Consider the following 22854-nt stretch of genomic DNA (forward strand, 5'->3'; position numbering starts at 1 on the left):
TAATTTGGAACTACCAAGGCCTTATTCGAATCCAAATTATTTAAATAACCTGGTTATTTAAAATAATTATTTGTGATAATTTTGAGAAATTATAAATTTTTTTAGTAAAAATATTTAAAGTGTATTATTATATAACGATAAAATAAAATAATTTAACTATTATAATATTTTGAATAATTAAGTATTTGACAAGCAATTAATATTTTTTGGTTTTGATTATTCAAACAACTTTAATTCAAACTTAATAAAAATTTAAAAAAAAAAAGAATTAATTATTTAGAAAAAATGTTTGGCGGTAATTTTAAGAAGTTAAAGATATTTTAGATAAAAATACTTAAAAAGTATTAATTTATAATAGTAAATAAAAAATAATAATTTAAAATAAATAATATTTTAATATTTTTGATTAATGAATTAAGTAACGTAATAGAGAAGAAAATGAGTAAAATAATATTTTATTAAATTTATGTTATTTCAATAACCCGAATTACATCTAGTCAAGAGATTTATATTTTATGACAACAATTTAATAGAAAATCATTATATTTAGTGTTTGTATAATAATTTGTTAAATTAATTTTGAGTAAAAAAATAATTAAAAAGTTATAATCAAATATATTTTACGTTTAAACGTGGAGAAATAAATTAATACGGATAAGTTGAGTATAAACTGAATTAATAAATAAAACATATAAATTGAATAACTTTTACCATATAAATAGTAAATAATTGACGAGTCTGTGTGGACCAGTGGTGTTGGGGGTTGGGAAGTGAACTGGACTTTCTGTGGGACCCTTGGATCAAACTCGAGGGCCAGACCCGAGGCTGGTGTTGCACCTATCAGTCTATAACCGTCTCTCTTTTTTCCTTTTCTTTTTTTACGAAAGTATCCTATGACGGGGCTACGTTGTCCGTCCATCTAACGGTTATACAACTGTGATGATCAATTGCCTAATCAGTTGTGGATACATATATAATTAAAATTAACTATTTTTTTATTTAATAAAATATTATTTATTATCTTTTATATATTAAATCACTACTAATATTATGAATCTGTTGGTAATCTGGTATAAGTGGCCAAATTAGACTTGTATTGTATAATGTATGAAATTTGGTTAATACTTGATATATGTTTGAATTTTTTTTATAATATATGATAAAGTTTTTTTATTAACTAATTAAATTTAAGATATTAGCACGATTATAATATATAATTTATTTAATATTAAATATCTCGTCAATTAAGTTAGGGATGACAATTTTTAATTCGACACAAAAACACGACCTGAACACGTAAAAATAAATAAGGTTTTGGAATGTATTTTTGAGTTCAGAATCGATCTGTTTAACTTGATTAATAAAAATGTAAAAAACGGATTGACTTAATATGACCCAAAGTAAACCTGCAAATCATTTTACAATTTTCTTGTGTAAATTTTTTTTGTTTATCATTTCTTACCCACTCAATTTCATTTACAAATTTAAGCCTCGTGTGCTTAAACTTGACCCCTCTTTTTTCTCAAATTTATAGTCCGCCACTACATTTCGAAATCTTCTATTCCTTATTCGGAATTGCCTGCAGTCCATGAATCTCTCTCCCTTGCTCCTTCTCACAGATATTGTTGGTTGTTATACACTGTTTATATGTCATCTCGTATCTAGTTATTAGAGTCGTTTGTAACTGTCGAAGTCACTATGTAGGGTCACATTTATTTTTTCTATTCAACTTGTAAGCGAAATTGTGATTTAATTTTATTATTTTTTTCTCTTGATGTCATGATTTTAATATGAAAAAGAGATGTATTATTAATTAAATCGGATTAAATCGAGTTGGATCGGGCCAGTTACAAATAAATGTGGCAGGTTCATGTTAGTAATTTTGACACCAATTACTAAACAAGGCATGTCATATCAGTATCGCTCCGTCCCCAAATTGTCCATCCGAACCCGCCAACATGAATCCTACCTAAATTATCGCCCTAACTAAATTAAGTCATTAACTGTTTATCTGAAAACAAATATTTTTATTGGATATATATATAATTATAGGATCTTTTATAATGATATAAGAAACATATAGGCAAAAAGAAAATGCAATGACATAAAATAAGATGTTTTTTTCTGAATGGACGACAAACAGAGTGGGAGAGTGGTAAAAGGTTAGTGTCGCATGTCTATGTATCCTTTTCAATGGATGAAGGAGGTTAACTTGTCACTATTAATCATTTCCAATTCAATAAGTGCTCTTTATTTGTTTACTCATTAATAGTATGAGGATCATTATTATTATTAACAGTAACAAACAATTATACATATATATTTTTCAATTAGGAAGAAGTGGCCTCCACCAATCAATACTTTTATTCTGATATGAAAGGTTAAAATATAACTGTCTAAAATATTCTTAAATCAAAATAAAAAAAGATCTATTTCTTTTCAATTTCTATACAAAGTCGGAGAATTCGTAGGCCCATACCTGCTATCATACTAATTACTTAAATGTTTTAAAATCACTAATTAAGTTAATATATTCAAATCCAGCACTAATAGTAATAATTAATACGAGTACCTAATGAGAATATTTTAATCTAATAGTATGACAACGGCAATATTTGTTAACTTTAAAAAATAAATAAACTATAAAGCACCTCAAATAATTTCATTTAGAACAAAATCTAATGAGATTTCTTTCACCTCAACATGTTATAAGTTCACTAGAGAAAAAAAAAATACTAATTTTTGTATATAATTAAAATATTGTGTGAATACAAATATTTTTTTTATTAAAAGAGAGTATCTTTTTATTAGTCTAACTATAAATAAAAATCCAACAAACTCAACTAATATTTTCATATTTATTATGTAAATTTAATCAAAATACAGTTTCGATCCAAACAGTGAAAAATAATTTAAAAAATCAAAATTTAATTGTCTATGTTATATTTTGTTATAGTTAATGTTGTTAGGCGAACTGCCATGCTATATTGAGTGATGTGCATGTGATAATAATTAATCATCCTCATTCATTGATTTTCCAGATTGGATGCATTGCATTTTGCATGTTCATTATCATATATAATAATTTCCAATTATATATACATACGTACTATCACATTATTTCTTTATCTTATTCTATTATTATTATTATATACTTTTAACAAAATAATACAGTAGTATATAAATAAACAAACATGGCCCATCTTTAAAAAAAATGAATTATAAAAGTTAAAAGAAGGAATATATATTTTAATAAATTATTTGATATCTCTGAAAATAATATAAATAACCAAGATCAAACAAGTTCAAAATTAATGTCATTTTCGTTATCACCATTGGTCTCTTAATCAAACCTAGTCATGTTAATAAAATGAAATAAAATTCATCAAGTTACCTACGTCAGATATTCGATGAATAGATTGATTAATTATTTCTATGTTCTAATCTAATCTAATATATAGTAGTTATATAATATAATAAAAATATTCGTACGTATGACAACCTAGCATTATTAGTATATAACCAATGATTATAAACTAACAAATTATAGATTAACAGTACGAAAACATTTGATGATTTATTAATAATATCATTTTATCATTAATTAAATTATTTAAATGATTAATTAAATTATTAATTAATTTTATAAATATAAAAAATTTCAAATAATTAAATTCATGATTAAAGATAATCATTTAAATAATCTTTGTCGTTTAGCGTAACCGTTGATGTGACCAATAGAGAGCGATACTCACACGCCTAAGTGGCAACGTGTGCACGGGTCCCGCAGGTTATGGAGACCAAACCACTCGCCCCCACTTGGCGTGTGGATAACACGCGACTAGTCTATGATTGCGTGAAGATTCTCATAATGGAGCCCACTCAATTATTTTTATTATTTATTTTTACAAATTAAAAAAAATTAAAAAATATATATATATATATAATATAGTTTTTGGTAGTGTACTTCTACCGCTAGCTTCCTACTTTCGGTAATAGCTATAAAATTTAAGTCCCTTACATATAATTGACATTTCATAAATCTCATTACATCAATTTTTTGTATTTTTGTTACTTGTAAAATTGATTCATATGAAAATATTATATTTTAAAATAAATCAAATCCAACTAGATTTATTTAGACCATGTTTTACAGATGATTACAAGGTAACATTTTAATAAATAAAAAATACATAAAATTAAGCTTGTTAACATTCTACATAGTTTAACTAAAATGTGGGTTATGACTTATGACCATGTACCCATGGTTATATAAATAAATGATTTAAACTAATTTATAAAAAAAAAAAAATGATAAATTATTTTTAATTTATTTCCATTTATCTTCTCTCTCTTTATTATTTGTTTTTTTTGTCACGATTCTTAGTTAATATTGAATCTTATTTAAAATTTAGAATATGAGAGTTTTAATGAATAAGGTTAATGTTATGTAAGGTTGCTTTGTGTGATAATTTAAATAAATAAAATCATAGGAGGTTAGGATATTAATTAAATATAAAACAATATCTCATATATATAAATAATGAGGAATCTTTTAATTATTGAACTTCCTAATCTCTAGTACCAATCCCATAAGCCATATTATTATAATAATATTTAGACATTGTATGGGAGTTGCTTAAAGCCCAACTAGACTATATTAGGTATTGTTTGGGATTAAATTCTCATAAAACAAAACTATTAATATAATTAATTAATTTAATGGATTATGTGATTTATGTCTATAGTTTTGTATAGAAAAAGTGGAGTCACAATGCATCATTAATTACTAAAAAAGGAAAAAATGGGAGAAAACATAAAAACTAGTCAAACAATCCATGATTTTTTAGCATCTTACAAAGTTTATTTTTTTATAAAGTTAGAAGTATATATTCCATTAAAAAATGCATGGTTAGACAATAAAATCAAACAAATTATGATTAATTAGCAACTAGCTAGCTAGCTAGCTAATTAGTGTAATTAATTAATTATATATAGTTTAAAAGAGAAGAGAATGAGCTATAGATATATAAAAATAATTTAACTTCTCTAAACAAACAAGATTTGTTCACCAGATTAACATCTGATGACAGGATTTGGAAGAATCTTGTCCTTTGAATCGCCCAAAAGGGTTTCACATCTCTCTCTCTCTCTCTCTTAGCTCGGTCCATTGAAAATGGCATTAAAGAAAGACATATACCTAATATTCCTTCATTCCATTAACAAAAGAAAACCTTAATAAAACAGTAATTATAAGTTTGGTCTTAATTTGCTAGCCTATAAAAGTTATAAACATCACATCAATTCATTAATCAACGATATAACAAGATCGATCCACATATATATTTGTTACAATGAGCAACATGAAGTTAAGTTCAAGAAAAAAAAACTAGGAATTCACCCACATGTTTATTTTGGCGGAATTGAACTCAAGGTTTGTATCAAAATCAAATGAAGAAGAGGAAATATTATTGAACTCATAAAAAAATATTAGAATTATTTTATAATTGAAGATGAAGAAAGAAATGAATTAGTAGAGGTGGGAAGGAAAATCATGTGAAAAGAATATCATGATTCATGACAACTATAAGATTATTTTCATATTGTATGTATGTAAGTAAGATAAGATAAGATGGAAGTGGTTTGGACTTTGGAGAAACGCATGAATAAGCAATAGGAGAAATAAGATACTTATTTTATCTATTCCATACCATTTTAGGGTTAGTTTTATTCAATTTATTCGGTATTTGAAACGTTAATGTTAAGTGTGTTTGATACACTTAATTGTTAACTTCTTATTTTATCTAAGTTTTTCTGCTTATTTGCTAAACACTCTAATATGTTTGATTTTATTTATTCGCAACTAACTTATTCGATAATACTACGGTATCAACTTATTACGCGGTCACAATATATTTAAATTTATAAGGTGAATCAAACTAATCTTTAATCAAGTCATGATCATTACCTATAATAATTATATATGTAGGTAGGGTTATTCCCCTAGGCCTAGGATATTCAATCATTGAGTGTGACTATACTATACTATTTTACAAATAGAGTAGTGGTTGTTGTTGTTTCAACCATTAATTACATAATTAATTTCTTCTACAAAGTGGAAACCTAATGATTTCGTTTTGCCCTACTTTTAATAAGTGTTTAGCTTTTGTACACAATTACGTACTACTAGAACATAACTTTATAAAAATGCTTTAATTAATAACAACATTTTTAGCAACAAATCTAATGTGTTTACAACTGTTTTATGATGAAATTAACCCCTAAACTTTAGAAGAGATGATTTCGATAAGAATAATAAGAATCGAAACTAATGGGCCAAAAGTGGTCCAGCCCACAAATAAATATCAGCCATTTCAGCATGGACATCCCTTCAGAATGGGAGCGAGAAAACAAGTCTGAAATATTTTGGGCCAATAAATGTGTATAATTGGCTGGAATGTTGGTCCATATTAGAAATGGCCCACTAATATGTGAGAGACTGGGAGTTTATTTTTCTATTAGGATTTGAATATTCATGATTATTAAAAAAAAATTACTCCTAAATTTATTTGTCCTGGAATAGAATAGACAATAGAGACCTCTTTAAACAATTTTTTTCTTTTGCATTTTTATAATAAAAAATATAAATTTTGGGGATTAATTATCTTCTAGCCCTAAATTTGAAAATCCTTACATTGAATGAAAATTTATTAATGTCAATGTGTGGTTAATTAGGTCTCAATCACAAGCCTTAAATAATGAGTTCGATTTTCTAATCCTATTGTAATTTGTTTCGGTCCATTTTTCCATAAAAAAATTCATCTAAATTGTTGATGTCGTTTTTCTAAAAATTTAATCCGTCGGTTGACAGTTAATATTCAATTCGGTTTGATAGTTTATAATATCGGTTCGATCGGTTTATTCGTTGAAAAATTAATATATATATATATATATTAATTTTTAAACAGTGAAAAAAATTAATAAATATATATATATATATATATATATATATATATATATATATATAAACTAAATAAGGAAAAAAAATTGAGAAATATGGTTATAAATAAATTTTAATAAATTAAATAATAAAACTTACTATTTAACTTAAAAGAAAATAAATATATGTGTACTTTAAACAAAATAATATTATTTTCACTGTATTAAAAAAGTTTTCAACATTATTTTCTGTTTATTGTGTTTATAGTAGAAAACAAACGTCATTCTAGTGAAGTTTGAAGTTAAGTGGCTTAAAACTTAATCTCGATCTTATATGTATATATAAGTTCAGTTACTGTTAATTTTTTATCATTTAAATTGTCAACTAAACCTATAAGAAATCAATTTGGTCTTTTATAATTATTTTGATTGATTTGTGGACTTTTTTTTTTTTCAATCTATCTAATATTTTAAAGATTTTTAGGGGAGATTTTCTTTGCAGTTGAAATATGGGACAAATCACTTCACAATAATTGAACCTTCACCGCTTGTCACTATAAACAATTATCATATTAATTATAGAGAAATTCTATATCATACAAGTCATATATATATATATATATTTGTCCAGTATCTCCATTATCCATTTAATATATTAGAACAATAAGATTTTATTTATTTATTATTTATTATTAATTTTTTTTTGGGTAGGAATTCGATTTTTACTTAAAATTAATTAAATAGAAATAAAAGTTATTACGGTTGGTTTTGCTATCTTCCTAAAAAATAAAATTATTTACATTATTTTTTTTAAACGCTGAAAATTTGTTTCTCCTTTATAGTACGGTTAATTCTAATTCTCGTGAGTTAAGTAAAAATTTGTTACCTTTAAACCCACCAAATCAATTTAACCCAACGAGCAAAATTTGTTACCTTTAAAACTCCTCTTTTGTATTCTATTAGTGGTAAGATAGAGGAGAATACATTATTATCAGTGTTTACATTTTCCTATATATATATATATATTGTTGTGAGTTCAGTAGAAAGAGGCATGTGCTTACACATATATATCATAATATTAAAAGGCTTTGAAGCATCAAACAGATTTCAATTCTACTCATCACGCCTTCTTCTTTTTTATACAACATGATCACTTCATCCATTCATCCATCCATCCACCAACCAACCACATTAATTCATTTCATAAGTCTACACAAACATATAATAGAAGAAACTAATAATAATAAAAAACAGAATAGAGAGCGCATTTACTTTAATACAACCAAATCACCCCACACATGCATGATGCATATATCTTTAATTATTGGTCCTTTCTCCTCAATGGAAGAAAGAAAGAAAGATAGATAGATAACACAGTAGAGTAATATATAAGATAATTATGATTTGGTTGATTAATCTTCTCTTCTCTTCTCTTCTCTAGTGGAGCTTATTGACAACATTGCACTGTTTCCTAACCTCACCCTTGTTGCCCGTGAGAGGGTTGTTCTCGGACAGAATGGTAATTGCACGGGCGAACTCCTTAAAGAAATAGTCTTGGCTCTTTGCCATTTTCTTAACAAAAGGCTTTGTCCTCTTGTCCGTGGCCAGCTGATGATCCACCAACAGAAGCCCCTTGTTGTCCAATATGTTCCTGTAATAGTTGTTGTCCAGCACCATAGGGGTACCTCTGTCATTTCTCACATACTGAACCGCCTTCGGATCCGGGATTGGATCAGGGCACTTGTACAACATGTGCTGTACATGGTCTTGGTCCAGTGCTGGATCCACCTCTGGGTACAGCCGGTGAACCAGCTTCACACAGTGTGTCCTACCCACACTGTGAGAACCTAAGAGGGCAACAACTCCGGGTGTGTCGATTCCTATGCTGGAAAACCTCTCAAGAACAACAGACATGCTTTCATTGTGGTCAGGGAGATACTGCTCAAGAATATCTGCCCTACTCTGCCTCCCATCTCTCCTCCCAGTCTTCAGTGGAATCTGAGGTCCTCCAAGCTGCATGCATTCATTCATTCATTCAAGATCTATATCAAAAGATCTGACTCAAGGAAAAACACCCAGATAGCTAAATACAAAGAAAAAACTATTACCGCAGCAATACCATCCCTGGCAGAGAGCACAAGGATATCAGAACAAGAAACAACACCAGGGCACTCTCTCTCAAGAGCTTCCTTAATTGTCTCAACATATCTAAAGTTCCTCATCCCAAAGCTTCTGTCCATCTCCTTCTCAGACAACACTCTCCTTGTCGAATCCAACAGCAAGGAAGCATCACACGACTACAACAAATCAGAGTTCTAATTAATTAGTTAATCAGTTGATGGTTAATTATGATTATAATTATAATCATCAACTCACCTCAACAAAACAGTCATGGAAGATATTCCTGAGCCATGAGAAAGCAGTGTTCTTGTGGCGCTTGTAAAGGAGCTTGACTTGCTCAGTGATGATTTCCTCTGCCTGAGGACATGAATCCTTGTAGAAGTTCATAACAAGTCCAACTTCACCTTCTTCATTGATCACCTCCTCTGCAAAAGCAGACAGAGAGGAGATGACACTGAAGAGGAGGAAGAACACGATAACACCTTTCGAAACCATCTTTCTCATCTCACTTTGCACTGATCACTGACCTTGCACTACTTGTTAAATATATTATCAAGGGGGGCAAACATGTAATATTATAAAAACAAATTAAGATTATAAAAACAGTGTATATATTAACATATAGAGTTAAGGCATCACCTCCTACTCCCTTGAGTCAATGCTAGTTGTTTGGGCTACATTTATTGCTTAGTGACTCACCATATATGCACAATTAACTAATACAAGTTCTCTGGGCGACAATAACAAGAATTGTTTTTCTTACATAATTTTATTTAAAAAAAAAAGGAAGTAAAGGACAAAAGTAAAGGGATGAATTATTGTGTTGGCATTTTCTTTCTTACTGAATAGCAACATTGCACTCAATCTAATGGACCACATCTAGGGATAATGCTCAAATGTGTCCCAATTTAACTTACACAGTTGATTTAGATATTTTTAATTTTTTTTTGTGAAATTATGTCCTTTTTTCTTTGGAGTGCGATTAATCCCCACGAGTTAAACACATATACCGCAAACACACACTTAACCATTTAGCCAGATGCGAAACTTTGCGCCTAACAAACTCAAACCCAGGACCTGAGGGAGGCTGGGATATCAAACTCGTGTTATAGAGTATAAGAGGGGATTCCTGTTGATTTAGTTAAGCCTGTCTATATGTGAATCATCTTCAACTAAAGGGAACAGCACCATGAGGAATTCATATTACAGTTAATGATAAGTAATGGGGGATGGGGATATTTATTTTCACATGCATTATAAATCTACCCACCCTTATATCAGAGAAAAAAATTAAAATATATTGAGGAGAGGAAGATTTATTTATTAAAGGGAAGGAGGTAACACGTCCCATCTTTTTTTTTTGTCTCTCTGATTTGCTAACATATATTTTATTATCTCATAAGATTCCTAAACAGTGATTAAATTATAAAATTCATGGCAAAATTAATGCCTCCCCCTGTCCTTTTTTGCAAATTATAAATTGATGATAAGACACAAGCAAACTGCATCAATGAAAACAAACACCAGCTCATTTATATAATTATCCTACTTTCCTTTTTCAACATTTCCTCATTTTCTTATGACTTAATAATAACCTTCACATACTAAAAAAGAATTCAGTCATTTTCAAAACTAGTCTGTTGATTTTATAAAGTGAGTTAGGAAAGAAGCCTGTGAATCTTTAAATTGCACACAGGTTGTGAATGGATGATAATTATTCAAATAATAGAATTCTAAACTGAGAAAACGGAAATATAAGGGAACAGCATCACTAGGAATTCAAACTATACTTGATGATAAGTAATAAGTAGAATATTTAATTCACATACATTATTTATAACAGTCTTACATTTAGTATGATCTCAACCACTACAATTAATCAAAAATAAATAATAAAATGAGTCATTTTACTAAAATTAATGTCAGTTTCAAACTAGTCATCATTATTTTCTCACAGCCACTACAAAATGAATAAAGAAAACAGTATGATCTGATTTAATTAATTATTAAATTTACTGTTTATTTCTATTTATGCAAGCTGGTTCATTTGGAATTTTATAGCCTATATTACTTAATCTTATACCCTGTTGATCAATTAAATCAACGAATTAAAATACCATATATTCTAAACGAATCATGTTATTTTTGGAAATTTAGCAGGAGCAAAAAAAGAAATGAATCATTTTATTATTATTAGGAGAAATGAATTATTAACCGGTTACCGGCAACTCCATCGGCTACCGACATGCAGGTTTAAAAGCCATCCCGTGATTCTGACACTCTGACGATAAAATCACTCCACCCACCACTCGTACAAATAAATTGAGCATTGTTTTATCTTCTTTATTTAAATATAATAAAAATAATAATGATCATTTATTGTTTTTGTTATATTTTAAAATAATAAATTTTTGAGAGAATAGTGATTGATTGATAAGATAATATTTATAATTAATTAAAATAAGTTATGTAACGTTGAATTGAGATTTTTTGAAAAAAAAAGTAAGGATGGAATGATTTTGAGGAAATAATAATTATTTTTATTAAAAAGACTTAAAGGATATTAATATATGAATAAAACAAAAAAATAATAATTTAAAATTAAAAATATTTTAATATTTTGGTTAATAAAATGATTGATTGAAAAATTGATAATTTTTTAAAAAAAGCAAAGAGAAAAACCTAACGATGTTAATCTAATTCAATCATTTATAAGTAATCTCATCAAACAAGCTCTTAAATGTGATCAATTAAAGAACTTTGATAGATATTATTCAAACTTTACACAATTTTTTGTTTTATTTTTTTATTATTAAGTAGGCTTCTTAATCAAATAATTTTTTGTTTAATTTTCATTATTTACCTTTTAAATACTCATAATTACAAAAACTCATCTGTCCTATAATATTTTCAAAATCTATTAATCATCCTTATTATGATTATAATAATTATCAAACGAATGTATTTAGATAATTAATTATTGTTTATTATCTCCTTTTATAAGTAACTAATTGATAGTAGGCTATCACATGTGGATAAGGATTAACCTCACATCCTCTTTTCTCTTCTGTATAGAGATCTGCACAAATTATTATTATAATTATATATTTTGAAAGAGGATGGTGGTTGTAGCTAAAAGTCCTCATCATATATAAGTGTTAAGAATCCTCTTTTACTTGCATAACAAAGCATCAATAATAGTTAATTATTCACAATAACAGTCATTTATGCACCTTTTTTATATAATTGTTTATAATAATTATGTCTACTATCTCAAATATTAAAGATCAACAGGTTCGATGATTAGGGGATCATGTCCCTAAGGATGTCACAGCCTTAATTAGTGCATTTTCTATATAAAAAATTATATGTAAACCATATCACCAAAATTTTAAAATACACTAATTTTGAAAGATGACTCAGCCTTTTAGACTACAGATCCTCCCCGATTCTCAATAATTGTTTCCTATTAATTTTTTTTAAAATGAAGTCTGGGTCCTAATATAATTCTAGCTTTCTATAATATATATATATATATATATATATATATATATATATATATATATATATATATATATATATATATATATTGCAATATGAAATTCAAATACACATAAATTTTGAATTTAAAAGCAATAATAAGAATTCGCTTCAAAATATTCAGTCGCCCTACTACATTTTCTATTAGAGAAATCAAATTTCTCGTTTAGTTTAGATGCATCCTACTACATTTTGAATTACCACAAGCAAAAACACACTCTAAATTTTATTATAGCTTATATGTATTTATTTATTGATTGATTACAATACTGTTTTATAAATTAGGATAATTTATTTCCTTTGGGTGACAGTGTCAGTAGAAACACCCAAAGGAAGTAAAATAACCAGTATTTTTAGTAATTAAATACTAATAACTATTACCTGTGGAAAATGAAAAGACATATGCCATTTTTGCCTAAACAGTCTTTATATAAACTAATCCATGAAGTTTAAGTAAGCACAAATAAAATTAGAGAACTTGATGTGATACCTCTGCATTGTAGTTAGTGGTAGTAGTAGTCTAGTGAATTGACTTCTTTTTTAATCGATCTCTTATGTCCACAAAGCCTTCTCCTCCAAGTTCTTTGTTGTTCTAGCTATAAAAACAAGAGAATCATATTCAACTGCAGATTTCAAAATTTAAAAATAGCAATAGAACTAATTTTAATAGTTGCTTCAAAATGGACTTGCAAAATTCAACACCTCGGGAGAGTAGGTTACAAATCCCGCAGCAAACAAAGAAACAAACAACCGATCCCAAATACTGTCTAAAATCCTAATAGTAGCTCATAAGATTGCTATCCTCGCAGGTAGTCCACAAGCCAATACCCAATAGAGACTCTAATGGCAACCCTCCTTTTATATAGAGGCATCAAGCCAGAAGTGGAACCATATCACTCTTAATAAACTATCAACATCTTTACATCTTATCTATCATTATCTGTACCATGCAAATCTTTAGATTCTTTGCATCCTATATAATACATTACCAAAAAATGCAAGCCAGATTCTAAAGGTTCTGCAGCTCTGTTATAATCATCTTCAAGTAAGAAGCAACATAATTGGTAAATATTTATCTATGATTGGAACACAAAATCTACTGACAAACATAAAAACCTGCATTTTCTTTGCGGAACCAAATTATGGTAGAAATGTGTCAATAAGCAGAGATTAAGAATGCAGGATTCACTATAATAATAACACTGTCATGAGAATATATAGTAGCCTTCTTAATTTTGAGGTATTTTCCTTTTCTGTTTCTGTTTCAGGAAACTAGAATGAGAAATACCACTACTGCAGTGCCTTAACATTTGTTTTGGAGTATATGGACCAAATTAGGGAATGTCATTCCATCCTTAATACCATTAGCCCTTTTCTTTTTGTCCTCAAGCCCATTATAATTTGCTAAACATCAATTATAGATAATAATAGAAACTGAAATTCAAACAACCCTATGAATTATGTCTAATAATTCAAATTCTATGGGCTCGTAATCTAAACCTAAATTCAAGAAAGGGGGTGAAAGGGGAACAACAGCAGCAGCAGAAGAAGTGGGAATATCACAAGTGTTACAGTTCAGGGAAGACATGCAACTAAAGTATACCTAGCAAGGAACATCAACAGAAAGATAACTGTTCTCAAAGCCTGTCATAGAGTTTCTGTGACACGATTAAATAGAGTTTTAGGAATTATGTGAACCGGAGAACAAAGAGCTTTGTAACCCTACTGTCTTTATGTATTGATTTCAATGAATGAGAATGTGTATGATTACAAGAGATTCAATTCAATAGTGTTGCTAATGAATAACTAAATAAAGCTAATTAAAAGGAAAAGATTGAATTTGAATCGCATAAAGTAGCTAAATCTTAACAAACACAAATAACTAGCAAGGCTTTTTAATCCAATATCTTGTAATCATACAATCTCATTCATTAAAATCAGTAGATAAAAACAGTAGGGTTACAACATCAAAAACCATCCAATACAAGACGAAATTCCAGCATGATTGAACGCATAATCACAAAATAAAATTGACAAAAAAAATTACCAGATGAAGCAACTTTGTTTATACATTATCACCACTTTCCGCGCCACGAGTTTGTGCTTCCATGTGACAATCAGAATAAGGAGACAGACTCTCTTGCTGTTGTCACAGATTCAGGCAATTCCAAGAGCTTGATGTCATCTCCCGACGGGTCGAATCACAACTCACAAGAGACAACTATCTCCACATTGGAGGAGGAGAGATCACTCAGCCAAAGAAAGCGAGCGTAAGAGACGGTCGAGGCCGATAGATCGATAATGAAATACAGAGGAAGTATATAGCAAAGTAAGCGAACGGAAATCATGATCTCGGCTGGACGATCAACTCGATATGTTGCTTGCCCTAAGCAAAACCGAAATAACTGAACCGTGAGTTCTAAGCAAAATCGAATTTTGATCGATTTGTGACAGCGAAAATCAATTTTCACAATTAAAATAGATGAACTTATCGCGTGAATTGAAGGACACATATATATATTTTGAACAATGAACAAAGTACATCTGTATTATTGAATGATAAATTATGAATAAATAAATTAAATTGTTTATGTTAAGTTAATTTTATAATGTTGCATTTAAATATATATACTCATGAAAAATTTTAACAAAATTTTGTTTGCAATATGTATTTTTATAAGTGTAAACATAATTTAACTTAACATATTAGGTTTAAGTATAAAAAAGTCTTACTTAAAATATTAAATGTCTCATATTTATATGAGAATCTTAACCAAGATAAATCATGTTAAATGTGTGAAAATTTTGGTATTGTAGTATAAAATTATGTCAAACTTTAAACTTTTAATTAGGATTTAAAAAAAAAAAAATTAAAATTTAATGATTTTTTTTATGTGTTACTTTGCCAAAAACTGGATAAAAAAAATAACTTTATGTATTGTGCTTATTTTAGAATCAGTTAGCACAAATAACTCAAATCAAAATAAAATTTAATTATCAAATCATCGGAATTCGTCGTCCTAACTCGCCGTGCAATTGTCGCGTCATCGACGTCGTGCCGTTCATTCGTTGTGTCGTGTCCTGTCGTACAATAACAAACTTCGTGTCGTGCAATTGTTGTGTTGACGTGTCGTGCCATGTAATCGTAGTGTCGTGTTATGTCGTGACGTGTAATCACAACCGTCGAGTCGTGCAATCGACGTGAAAATGTTGTTGAGGAAACTAAAAAAAAAGACACCAAAAATTTGAAAACTGAAACATAGAATTCTAAAGCCGATAAAGAAGATTTCAAAACCGACGTGAAGTATGAAGCTATAACGAAGATAAAGAAGACAACAACACATAAATTCAAGTTCAAGATAGTAAAAGTAAAATCCCTAAAATTCTTGGAAACAATTCTTTCTATCAAATCAAAACGTGGTTATACAAAGAGAGAATTTAAATGAAAAATAACAATACTCACCATCCTATTGAATACAATCTTCTTTCATCGTCAGAGAAAGGGAAATAAGTTCTCTCCATGAAAACGAATGACATGCGAAAATGTCAGGTTGAGATTGTTAGGTTTGAATGTAATTTTTTCTGTTTGTAATTTCTGTTTTTTTTAATGTATGAATGTTATTAATTAGTTTTTTTAAAGTTTTTTAATTGTCATTCTTAATCATAACTATGTTTTGTCTAACTTTAATTTCGACATTTCCAATTTTTCAAATTTTATTAAAATGATTCTAACCGTTTTAAAAAAAAACTAAATTATAGAACATGTCACATTCAATTTGCCCCCAACTTCAATTTTTGTATTAATAATTTTGACCTAAAATGTAAGTTCTCAATCTTAACTAAAATAACTGATTTTATATTATTTTAGGATTTGTAAGTGTTTTTTATTTAATCTTATTTGATAAAATAAATAAATTATTAAAATGTTTTTTTAAGAAATATATTTTTATATTTTAATTAATGAATTAAAATAAGATTGATGCCATATAAATATAAATTTTAAGAAAAAATAAATAAATACCAAATATCAAACAAGCTCAAAAACTTCAAGCAATCAATTAACAAAATAAATCTAATAAAATTAAAAAGTAAATCACACAACTATTTTAATTTTAAATAATAGTTTAACACACTCTTAATGAGAAAACAATGCTAAATAGTCTCAACAGTATTAATAAATCATTAACAACATATGGAATATTATTCATTAATATAACATTAAGAAGAACTTAAAATATTATTCAATTTTGGCTGTGGATGAACCATATTTTGCTGTCCAATACTCCTCAATCTCTTCAGATGTTCGTCCCGGAATTCTCCCAGCAATTAACCTCCACCTTTATCAAATAAAAAGAATTATAAATTACATTTTTGACAAATTAAGAAAAATCTAAAGTTACCTTTTCCCAACCAAACGAAACATCCTGGCTACAAGCAATTCTTCGTCTTGGGAAAACTCGGGTCTCGAGTTTTGAGTATCTTCTTTGTCTAAAACACAATTAAACAACTAAATATTTAGAATAATCGTTGTAAGATATTTGTAACATATAAATTGAAATAGAGATGATCACATAGGTAATCATATATTCTTTCCCTAGACATGAGATGAATGATTTACCTTGTTGAAGCTCTTCCATAATAGTTGTGGTGAAGAAGCTATAGAAGGAAGAGATAAGGTATATATATCCATATAACCTATATATATAATATAAGAATGAAATTCAAAATTATGAATGAGGATAAATAAATAAAAATAAAATGAAAAGCTTTCATGACCGGTAGTTTCCATATTTTGATTAGTTGTTGGGATGCTAACAATATTGAGTTTTTTTTAAAAATTACTTTATTGCGATCTAATTGATTAACTCCACCCCACCACATTAAAATCTAGATTACATAATTAAAAAAATATTATAAATAAATAAACTGATGGAGGAGAAAACAAGACAAGGGTCAACCCGAACCGCTCTCCTAACCGGTCTAACATTTATTATTAGAAAATTGGATTCCAAACAAGGAGAGTGTTTAGCGGGAAAAATAACTGACCAGGGGAGGCGAGAAGAGAAACGGCGTCGTTAGCTTACCAAGTCGCCTAGCAGGTACGGCAAATACCCTTTCTCTCTCTCTCTCATCGATTTCGTGTGTCATCGGTGATCTTAATTCTCACCTTAAGAATCCAATCCATCATCATCGATTGCTAACATTCACAATCAATCTATTTTCATCCTTCTCTATTTCTCCGTGCTTATATTTCTCAATTGTTGATATTGACAGGAATATATTTTGGTATGTTCTGATCAATCAATTCACATAATCCAAGCTTCTGACCTAATTTCTTTTCGTCTTTGACAATATATGTTAGGTTGCTGAGAAGGAAGCTTCGTCCACATTACCTGTACGTGTTAATTCTATGAGATCATTTAAATATATTGCTTGATCATGACATCTTGTGTATGAATACGGAAGGATCTAATGTTGTTTCGATGCTTCTTCATATTTCCAGTATATTGTTATAATCAGACTAGATCAAAACCTGCAATGGCTAAGAGTTCCTTCAAGCTTGAGCATCCATTCGGTTTGATCTTCTCTTCTCTTCCTTATATACGTATCTTATTCCAATTATTGATTGATTGATTACTAGCTAGGACGATTTCTTAATACATTGATTGATCTTCATTACTTGTACTGTTTTAGAGAGGAGGCAGGCGGAGTCTTCTCGTATCAGAGAGAAATATCCTGATCGAATTCCTGTACGCTTCTTTGTTCTATTTGAGCCTGATGTTCATTATTCAGATGTGTTAAAATTGGATCAAATTGTGCAGGTTATTGTTGAAAAGGCTGAGAGGAGTGATATACCTGACATTGATAAGAAGAAGTATGCCTCTCCTGCTTAGCCTAGCCCTAGCCTAGCTTGCTTATATTTATTTACATGGCTAAGATATATTATCATGAATATGCATGATGCAGGTATCTAGTTCCAGCTGATTTGAATGTTGGCCAATTTGTTTATGTTGTGAGGAAGAGGATAAAGCTTGGTCCTGAAAAGGCCATTTTCGTTTTTGTCAAGAATATGCTTCCTCCAACTGGTAAATAACCAATTTCTCTCCTGTTATTTTCTTCATTGAGATCGAATTTTAACACAATTTCTTACAGCTGCCCTCATGTCTGCTGTTTACGATGAGCATAAGGATGAAGACGGTTTCCTTTACATGAGTTATAGCGGTGAGAACACTTTTGGATTCCTTCCCCCCAACCTGTAAAAAAAACCCAATCCCCTAGTTCACTATTTTCATATATAAATGATGTTGTATCACTATGATTATTATAATAATAAATTAGCTGTGAATGCAGCAAGCAAGACATAAAATAGGAAACCAATTAAACTTTTTCTTTAGTAGTAGACAAATAAAAAACAAAGAAAACAAACAAATATCTGCTTTGTCCTTTAGCCAGGACATTACCAGTTACCACACACAGTTCCAATTTTATCAAATAATCTACCACAGAAACAACATATTAATATTTTCTCTTTATCTACAAATATTTTCCCGATGACTTTGTAATTAAGTTGCTGGCCTTGTTGGATTTGGTAATTTGACCTCTCAAATAGTCTTCTTTCCCGATGACTTGGATTTCTTAGTTGTCTTCTTATTAGTTGTCTTTTCATCAAAACTACTCCACCTATATCCGCTTGGTATTGCAAATGGGTTAGATTGTTGGGCAGGTGTAGCCGGCAAAGAAAAGTTCACCTTCTTGTTCACCAGACTCGTCTTGCTATTGCTTCGCCTTAACCACGCTGTTGCAGAAGATGCAGCAGCGGTTGTTGTGGAGGAAGAAGAAGACTTATCTGTCTCATTGTCACAACCTGCTGAGGAAAAAAGCCTTGGACTTGACAATGGGGTATAGAAATGTTCGATAGGCTGCTGCAGCTCGGTAAACTTTGTGAATGTTATTACCACCTTGACCGTGGGTACCACAGGTATGGCTAACTGTGAAAAACAAAAATATATAAAGTCGTCGTTAAGATTTGGGGCCCATTATATTGACCGTAGGATTTGAAGACAAATAATTCGATCCTTTGATACTAAATAACCGACCATCATAAGACCCCAGTTGAAAGTATCTTGCTTGAACAAAAACCCTCCACCCTCAAAAGAAGTAAAAGGGTAAAGCAAAGCAAGATGCAGAAATCGAATGAAATCAAAGGGGGTCTTGTGGGCCATATTAGTATGTGATTTGCTTTTGCAAATCTCTATTGTCGTTATCAAGTTCGATTTTATTTATTTAATTGTAATAAAAAATAGTAGTAAATTACCTTTACCGGGAATGTCCCCGGGGGAAACTTGGTCGTGAGCAGATCTCTCATTCGTCTGACTGCTTTAACTTTATTGGCTAGAATGTCTAACAATGGAAGCAATTCTTCCGTCTTCAATGGAAATTGATCCGTCAGCCAAATGGACGGCCTTAAGCTCTTAACATAATCCTTTTCTTTCGTCTGTGGCGGTACCACAGAAGACGTCAACGTCGGCGTCTGCCTCCGTTTATCTGGAACACTTGAGGAAGAGGGGATATCCACACTGTTTCTTGATGATACTAATACAATATCATTATCCTCTCGAATAAAGCTGCTGTGCCGTCGATCCTCACGAACGAAGCTACTGTGCCGTCGTCGATCCTCACGAACGAAACTACTGTGGCGATGACGGTCGTCGGAGAAACTGAAATGCGGATTCTCAGCCACCAGGAATCCATCTTCAGTGTCTTCGTCGAGCTCAAGCGGGAGAATCTGCTCGCTGCCTGCGAGATCGGAGTCGGTTCCAATGATTTTTTTCGATCGATAGCTGAAGACTACATTATGAACTTCATACACCCTAGCTTTCCACTCGCCAACATTTTCCGTCTTCTCCTGCCTTCTCCAATTCGTTCTACCAACGAGTTCCGCCTGCGTAACGTCCATTCCAGGACGATATACGCTAGTTTGAGAACAATAACCAGCAACATCAGATTCAGTCATAGGATTTCCAGCGTTCTCGAATGCATCAAAAATCTTTCGTTCGTCGCGATTAATAACTAACAACGAACCTGGAGGAACATCGTGATCCGAGTCCCCGTCGCCGAGGAAGAGAAAGCTTTGATCGGCGCGTTGTACTTTCATGCCGTCAAAACCAGCAAGCGAAGTATCAGCTCGAAGATTTCCATCTCTCTTCCAGATCTTATAAGTATCTGACGGTGCGATCTTCCCAACAAACGGAACAATAGAGCTCTCAAAATGAAACGAAATCTCCATGTAGAAATCTCGCATTCTCCGAAGAGCTGCAATAAGTCGAGGCAATCGGCGACGCCACTTGTGCCAAGCTGCAACGTGTTGATGCTGGAGAAGAACGATTGAGACATCGGAGCAACGGCGTATCATGGCATCTTGTAAGGCATTCCAACCTGTGGCATTCTGAAGTGAAATGTTAGCGCCGGCGGAGGCTAGAGTTCGGGCGGCGAAGACATCGTTTAATCGTACAGCGAGGTGCAGTGGTGTCTCTCTATGAGGATTATCACGGCAGTCAAGGACTGTGGATATCTTATCGGCAATTCTCTCTTGGGCTAGGGAGTCGGCTTCGTTGAGTACTACCTTGGAGGGATCGGCGAGACGAGGTAGAGAGGAGACGATTCGAGATAGAGTAGCGTGGTCTCCTGTTGCAACGGCGTAGTGGATTGGACTGTGTTTGTAATCCTCTGGTTTAATCGGCGCAGCCATTGCCGTTGTGGATTTCGACATTTTCGATTGCCCGAGAAAATTAAGGTTTAGAGAGAGAAGTAAATAAATGCGAACAAATTGCGGAAAGAAATAGATGTAGGAGTTTTTGTAAACTGAAGAAGGGGTAGAATAGTAATTTGGAGACAAACGGCCCAAAAAGAATACACTACAGTACTACTGCTTCGGCTCGTCTTTTAGTAATTCTCTTCTTCTTCTTTAATCTCTTTCTCTCTCTCTCTCATCTATTGTCATTTTCTCTGTGAAATTCTGGCATTTACTCTGATCCTGTTTTTCTGTAACCCCGAACATAATAATAAATTCTCAATTAATGAGATGCAAAATAAAAGGCTTTAAATTTTATCTAATAAATAATAAAATACTCATCTTCTTATAATATTTTTTTAATAATTAAAGAGCTTTTTTTTTTATATATATATTATATTATGTAGGCTTAGTGCTTGGTCAGAGAATGAGATTTTTTGAGATTTATTTAGATTTATCTTAAAAATCCTTATTTGATTAAAAAAAGTATGAAAAAATTGGTTTTTAAAATTTAAAGACTAATTTATTCTTTGATTTTAAAGGATATAGTGTAGGTGAGAGAATAATAGTTTAGAAAGATAATAAAATTAAAGGATACTTTTGGTATTTAAATGATAAAATTATTTGATTTGATAGTTGTTAAGATGTTTGGGTTTTGGAATAAAAACAGAGTTTTATCTCAAAAATTTTTAATCAAACGAACTCCTAAGATTAATTAAATTCAAATAATTATTTTAAAAGAGTTACTATTCAATGATTTAAAATATAATTTTTCATAATGTTAAAAATAAACTAAAAATGAAGAAGAAGGCCCAACCAAAGTGTTTGGGGGCACAAGTTGACCGACGTGCAATAGTACTAATAATAGTAGTAATGATGTAAATTTGACGGTTGCGATGGAAAGATGAAAAGTGTGGGATGAATGAATGATTGGTTGAGGAGCACGAGTAAAACTCTCAACACCAATCAGATTTCATGCCAAAATCTTTTATTTTTTATTTTTTCATCAAGAACTAGAGTAAAAAAAAAAGCTCAAATAGCAAGGGGAATATTATATCTATCTGGGTCAACCCGGTAATTATCCAAAGATTATCGATTTTGCCGGCCATTATTAAATTATTGTTATTTCAAATAATTAGTGAAATATATCTCAACTTTAATAAATTAAATATAAATTATATCTTACCTTTTTTTTTTCTCCAGTTTCTTAATTATTTTCTAGTTACTTTTTGTTTCTTTGTTGTCGCGGCCTTCTAGTACGTCAAAATAAGACAATTGTGGTTTTGTTTGATTTGATTTTCTCTTATTTGAATAAGTAACTTTATCATATATATTTTTAAGACTTTCATAAAATGTGTATGTCATAAGTGCAAATCTTGCTAACATTTTAAATTTTAAAAAGTATATTTATTTATTTTTTTTAAATAATGAAAAAGGACAGATAATTGATATATAAATTGATG

At 30.1% G+C, this 22854-nt stretch overlaps 3 protein-coding genes and 1 long non-coding RNA gene across 7 annotated transcripts; 1 reads left to right on the forward strand and 3 right to left on the reverse strand.

Annotated features, from left to right (window-relative positions):
• Positions 1–8043: 8043 nt before the first annotated feature.
• Positions 8044–9588, reverse strand: LOC124914132 (peroxidase 42). The gene is made up of 3 exons (XM_047454617.1): positions 9316–9588; positions 9048–9236; positions 8044–8952 (listed from the first exon to the last, which is right to left on the reverse strand). The coding sequence occupies exons 1-3, from the start codon at positions 9562–9564 to the stop codon at positions 8377–8379; spliced, it is 1014 nt and encodes a 337-aa protein (XP_047310573.1). The 5' UTR covers positions 9565–9588; the 3' UTR covers positions 8044–8376.
• Positions 9589–16627: 7039 nt separating this feature from the next.
• Positions 16628–17663, reverse strand: LOC124914656. 2 transcript variants are annotated; one of them, XR_007096830.1, is made up of 4 exons: positions 17647–17663; positions 17219–17295; positions 17001–17088; positions 16628–16937 (listed from the first exon to the last, which is right to left on the reverse strand). It is a non-coding gene; the product is annotated as an uncharacterized LOC124914656 (long non-coding RNA). The 2 variants fall into 2 exon arrangements; XR_007096829.1 differs by lacking the exon at positions 17647–17663 and having other exon boundaries at positions 17219–17324.
• LOC124914654 (autophagy-related protein 8C-like) lies at positions 17653–18989 on the forward strand. Of its 3 annotated transcripts, none has more exons than XM_047455242.1 (7): positions 17653–17699; positions 17963–17995; positions 18104–18175; positions 18295–18350; positions 18423–18475; positions 18568–18686; positions 18754–18989. In XM_047455242.1, exons 3-7 carry the CDS (start codon positions 18139–18141, stop codon positions 18858–18860), a joined length of 372 nt encoding a protein of 123 aa, XP_047311198.1. In that variant the 5' UTR covers positions 17653–17699; positions 17963–17995; positions 18104–18138; the 3' UTR covers positions 18861–18989. The 3 variants fall into 3 exon arrangements, with proteins under 3 accessions (XP_047311198.1, XP_047311197.1, XP_047311196.1); XM_047455241.1 differs by lacking the exon at positions 17653–17699 and adding an exon at positions 17717–17886; XM_047455240.1 differs by lacking the exon at positions 17653–17699 and having other exon boundaries at positions 17717–17995.
• Positions 18971–21413, reverse strand: LOC124914653 (ankyrin repeat domain-containing protein 13A-like). Its single transcript, XM_047455239.1, has 2 exons — positions 19916–21413; positions 18971–19589 (listed from the first exon to the last, which is right to left on the reverse strand). The coding sequence occupies exons 1-2, from the start codon at positions 21368–21370 to the stop codon at positions 19203–19205; spliced, it is 1842 nt and encodes a 613-aa protein (XP_047311195.1). The 5' UTR covers positions 21371–21413; the 3' UTR covers positions 18971–19202.
• Between the last annotated feature and the right edge of the window lie 1441 nt (positions 21414–22854).

This window comes from Impatiens glandulifera, chromosome 9, assembly GCF_907164915.1.
Source record: "Impatiens glandulifera chromosome 9, dImpGla2.1, whole genome shotgun sequence".
Lineage (NCBI taxonomy): Eukaryota > Viridiplantae > Streptophyta > Magnoliopsida > Ericales > Balsaminaceae > Impatiens > Impatiens glandulifera.

Coding starts and splice junctions, on each gene's coding strand:
- LOC124914654 (XM_047455242.1), top strand. CDS start 18,139: ATGGCTAAGAGTTCCTTCAAGCTTGAGCATCCATTCG. Junction 18,176..18,294: donor CAAGCTTGAGCATCCATTCG/GTTTGATCTTCT, acceptor GTACTGTTTTAG/AGAGGAGGCAGGCGGAGTCT. Junction 18,476..18,567: donor CCTGACATTGATAAGAAGAA/GTATGCCTCTCC, acceptor TGCATGATGCAG/GTATCTAGTTCCAGCTGATT.
- LOC124914132 (XM_047454617.1), bottom strand. CDS start 9,564: ATGAGAAAGATGGTTTCGAAAGGTGTTATCGTGTTCTTCCTCCTCTTC. Junction 9,237..9,315: donor TCCATGACTGTTTTGTTGAG/GTGAGTTGATGA, acceptor GATTTGTTGTAG/TCGTGTGATGCTTCCTTGCT. Junction 8,953..9,047: donor CCAGGGATGGTATTGCTGCG/GTAATAGTTTTT, acceptor GAATGCATGCAG/CTTGGAGGACCTCAGATTCC.
- LOC124914653 (XM_047455239.1), bottom strand. CDS start 21,370: ATGTCGAAATCCACAACGGCAATGGCTGCGCCGATTAAACCAGAGGAT. Junction 19,590..19,915: donor CGGGGACATTCCCGGTAAAG/GTAATTTACTAC, acceptor TGTTTTTCACAG/TTAGCCATACCTGTGGTACC.